Source organism: Ursus maritimus, unplaced genomic scaffold, assembly GCF_017311325.1.
Source record: "Ursus maritimus isolate PB19 unplaced genomic scaffold, ASM1731132v1 scaffold_2, whole genome shotgun sequence".
NCBI lineage: Eukaryota > Metazoa > Chordata > Mammalia > Carnivora > Ursidae > Ursus > Ursus maritimus.
Window position 1 is genome coordinate 628,624 of NW_024424452.1, and position 2,924 is coordinate 631,547.

Consider the following 2,924-nt stretch of genomic DNA (forward strand, 5'->3'; position numbering starts at 1 on the left):
GCCGTGAGAGCCCGAGGGTTCCCTGTTGGCCGTTGCTCGTGGGTCAGCCCACGTCCGCGCGGCCGCGGGGACCCCGAGCCGCTTGCGCAGGGCAGTGCGGCCGAAGCCTGCCGCCTCCCGCCGCGTGCGTGCGACGCGGCGGACTTGACCCGTGTGAGGTGGCAGAGCCCGCGTGCGCGGCAGGTCCGGCGGCTGACGCGTGCACGCCCCCCGTGTCCCCTTGCCTTTGTAGAGCAGAACTACTGCGAGTCGCGGTACCACTTCCTGCACTCCGCGGACGGCGAGGGCTGCGCGCACATGCTGGTGGAGTACTCGACCTCCAGGGGCTTCCGCAGCGAGGTGGACATGTTCGTGGCCCAGGCTGTGCTCCAGTAGGTACCCACGCTCGCTCGGCCCCCTCTGCGCGCGGCTGTGCGCGTCCGTCCCTCGTCCCTGCTGCTGTCGCCCCGTGACCTGGCTGCTGACCCCTCGAGGCGGCCCCGGAGGCGAGCGTCCGCTCGGAGTCAGTGTTCTGCTGTGACTCCCCCGTGTGTGTGTTTTCTTACGTCACCTCTTTGAGGTTTTGGCATTTTTAGTGTCAGGCCGCTATTTTTTGTAGGGTACGAGGCGTCTCAGCATGGGGAGCACGCGTGCTTTTGAGGCTTTCCCAGGGCTGCTCCTGCCTTCCTGCACGTCTCGTGCTTTGGAAGGTTCCCCGTGAGGGGGCTGGTGCCCCGGCCCGAGTCTGTCCCTGCTCCCACAGGCCTCCTCGCTGCCCCCCCCCCCAGTCCTGGGTGGTGCTGGCGCTCACAGCTCGGGAAGGGGACGCGGCGCCGCCCGCCTGAGCTCCAGACGCCTCTCGAGCGTGCTCCTCCCGCAGAAGCACTGGGATTTGGTGCCCGGGCATGGGGTTAGGAAAGGTCTCACGGATTTGAAGGGGTTGGAGTCACGGGACGTTTGCTGTGTGCACGACAGCATCTCCGCTTCCATGCTCTGCCCACAGCGACGCGTGGCCGGCGTCTGTCCCTCAGACACGGAGACGTTTCTTAGACCCCTAGCTCCCTGCCCCGGGCCGTGGGTGTATAGTGCACAGCGTCCCTGGGCCGGCCGGGGTCGCGTGGAACCACCAGACGCCTTCTCGTCAGTCCCTCTGTCGCGTCACGAGGTGGAGCCCCTGCAGCAGATGGTCCGGCTGTGGACGCGTCACCCTGGGGCCGAGAACGGAGCCTGTCCGCCCGCCCGGCATGGCACCCGGGGCCTGTGGCCTCGATCCCACGGGCCCCCGGGCTGACTGCTGGTGCTGGCAGGGGCCCAACGGGTGCAGACAGTCCCGAGAACGCCCTCCATGTCCGAGCTGCACCGACTGTGGCCGTGGTCCCCTCCCCGCGGACCCCTCCCCGCGGACCCCTCCCTCCGCGTCTGTAAACTGCGGCGGTCAGGCGGTGCCCTGCTCGCGGGGCGGCTTGTCTGAGTGCAGAGCCTGGCCAGCGCCGGCTTTCTGTGCCGTGCTCCCCCCAGCACCCGTGCACAGGCCGCTCGTCCTCCGCCAATAGCCCGCTTACCGGATGTTTTCCAGGTTCCTCTGTTTAAAAAACAAGAGCAGCGCGTCGGTGGTGTTCACGACGTACACGCAGAAACACCCGTCCATCGAGAACGGCCCTCCGTTCGTGCAGCCTCTGCTCAACTTCATCTGGTTCCTGCTGCTGGCCGTGGACGGGTGAGTGTCACGCGGGTGTTCGGGGTGCGGCCTGCGCTTTTCTTGGTCAGCCCTCTTGGATTTTCACGTGGAAACAGTCGTGCCCCGCTCTGCTCCTGTTTCAGAGGCAAACTGACCGTGTTCACGGTGCTGTGTGAGCAGTACCAGCCGTCCCTGCGGCGGGACCCGATGTACAATGAGGTGAGCGGCGTGGGGGCGGCCGCCGGACAGCGAGAGCAGTCCTCCGCCCCGGGCGGCCCTCGGGAGTGGGACGGGGCCCTGAGAGGAGGTGCGGGAGGTCTTGTGCACGGGGCGTGTTCCGGCTCCACGGTGACCCCGTGCCCTCCTCTTCCAGTACCTCGACAGGATAGGACAGCTCTTCTTCGGCGTGCCGCCCAAGCAGACGTCGTCCTACGGGGGCTTGCTAGGTAAGGCCGGAGCGGGGGCGCCTGCAGGGAGGGAGCAGAGCGGGCATGGCCACGTCCACCCTGGCCTGAGCCCCGGGCCCTGCCGGGCGTGGTTGTGGCGCTCTGTCGGCCCCGTGTCGCTGGCTGCCCTCGAGGTCCATCTTTAGCAGATTCCCAGACACAGCTGAGGGGGTCCTGTTGGCCCTAGTGCTCCCTCTCCTTTGGCCACAGAATCAAGGCGGATTTCTTTTTTTTTTTCTTCTGGTAAAATACACATATCCCAAAATTTGCTGTTTAACCGTTTCTAAGCGTCCAGTTCAGGGGCACCGAGCACAACCACAGGGCTGTGCAGCCGTCCTCCCGTCCGGCTCTAGAACGTTCCATCCCCCACGCAGAGACCCTGTCCCCATGACGCACGGACCCCCACCCGCTCCCCCGGCCCCGCCGTCTACTCTGCGTGTCTGAGTCTGACGATTCCGGGACCTCGTGTGAGTGGGGTCCCTGTGCGTGTCCTTCTGTGTCTGGCTGGTGTCCCTCCACCTCCCGTCCTCGGGGCTTATCCCCATGGGGCAGGGGTCCGGTTCCTTCCTTTAGAAGGCCGGTCATACTCCATGGTGTGGACGGACCGCCCTGTGTTACCCATCCCTCTGTGGTGGACCCCGTAATGCCGCCGTGAATGTGGGGGCACGTGCGTCTGTTTGAGCTCCCACATCCAGTGCTTTGGGTAATGCACCCTGAGGTCAGATTGCTGGGTCACATTGAAATTCGGTTTAACTTTGGGGATGCTGCCAGACTGTTGTTCACAGCAGTGGCGCCGTTTCCCATCCCGCCAGCTGCACACA

General features: G+C 65.7%; 1 protein-coding gene across 1 annotated transcript in view; it reads left to right on the top strand.

Moving 5' to 3' along the window:
- The first annotated feature begins 215 nt into the window (after positions 1-215).
- LOC121103715 (Golgi to ER traffic protein 4 homolog) overlaps positions 216-2,924 on the top strand; it is a 9,431-nt gene continuing 6,722 nt past the window's right edge. The window contains exon 1 of the mRNA XM_040634648.1: positions 216-373. Coding sequence (XP_040490582.1) covers positions 298-373 — 76 coding nt within the window. The 5' untranslated portion in view covers positions 216-297. The remainder of the gene's footprint in view (positions 374-2,924) is intronic.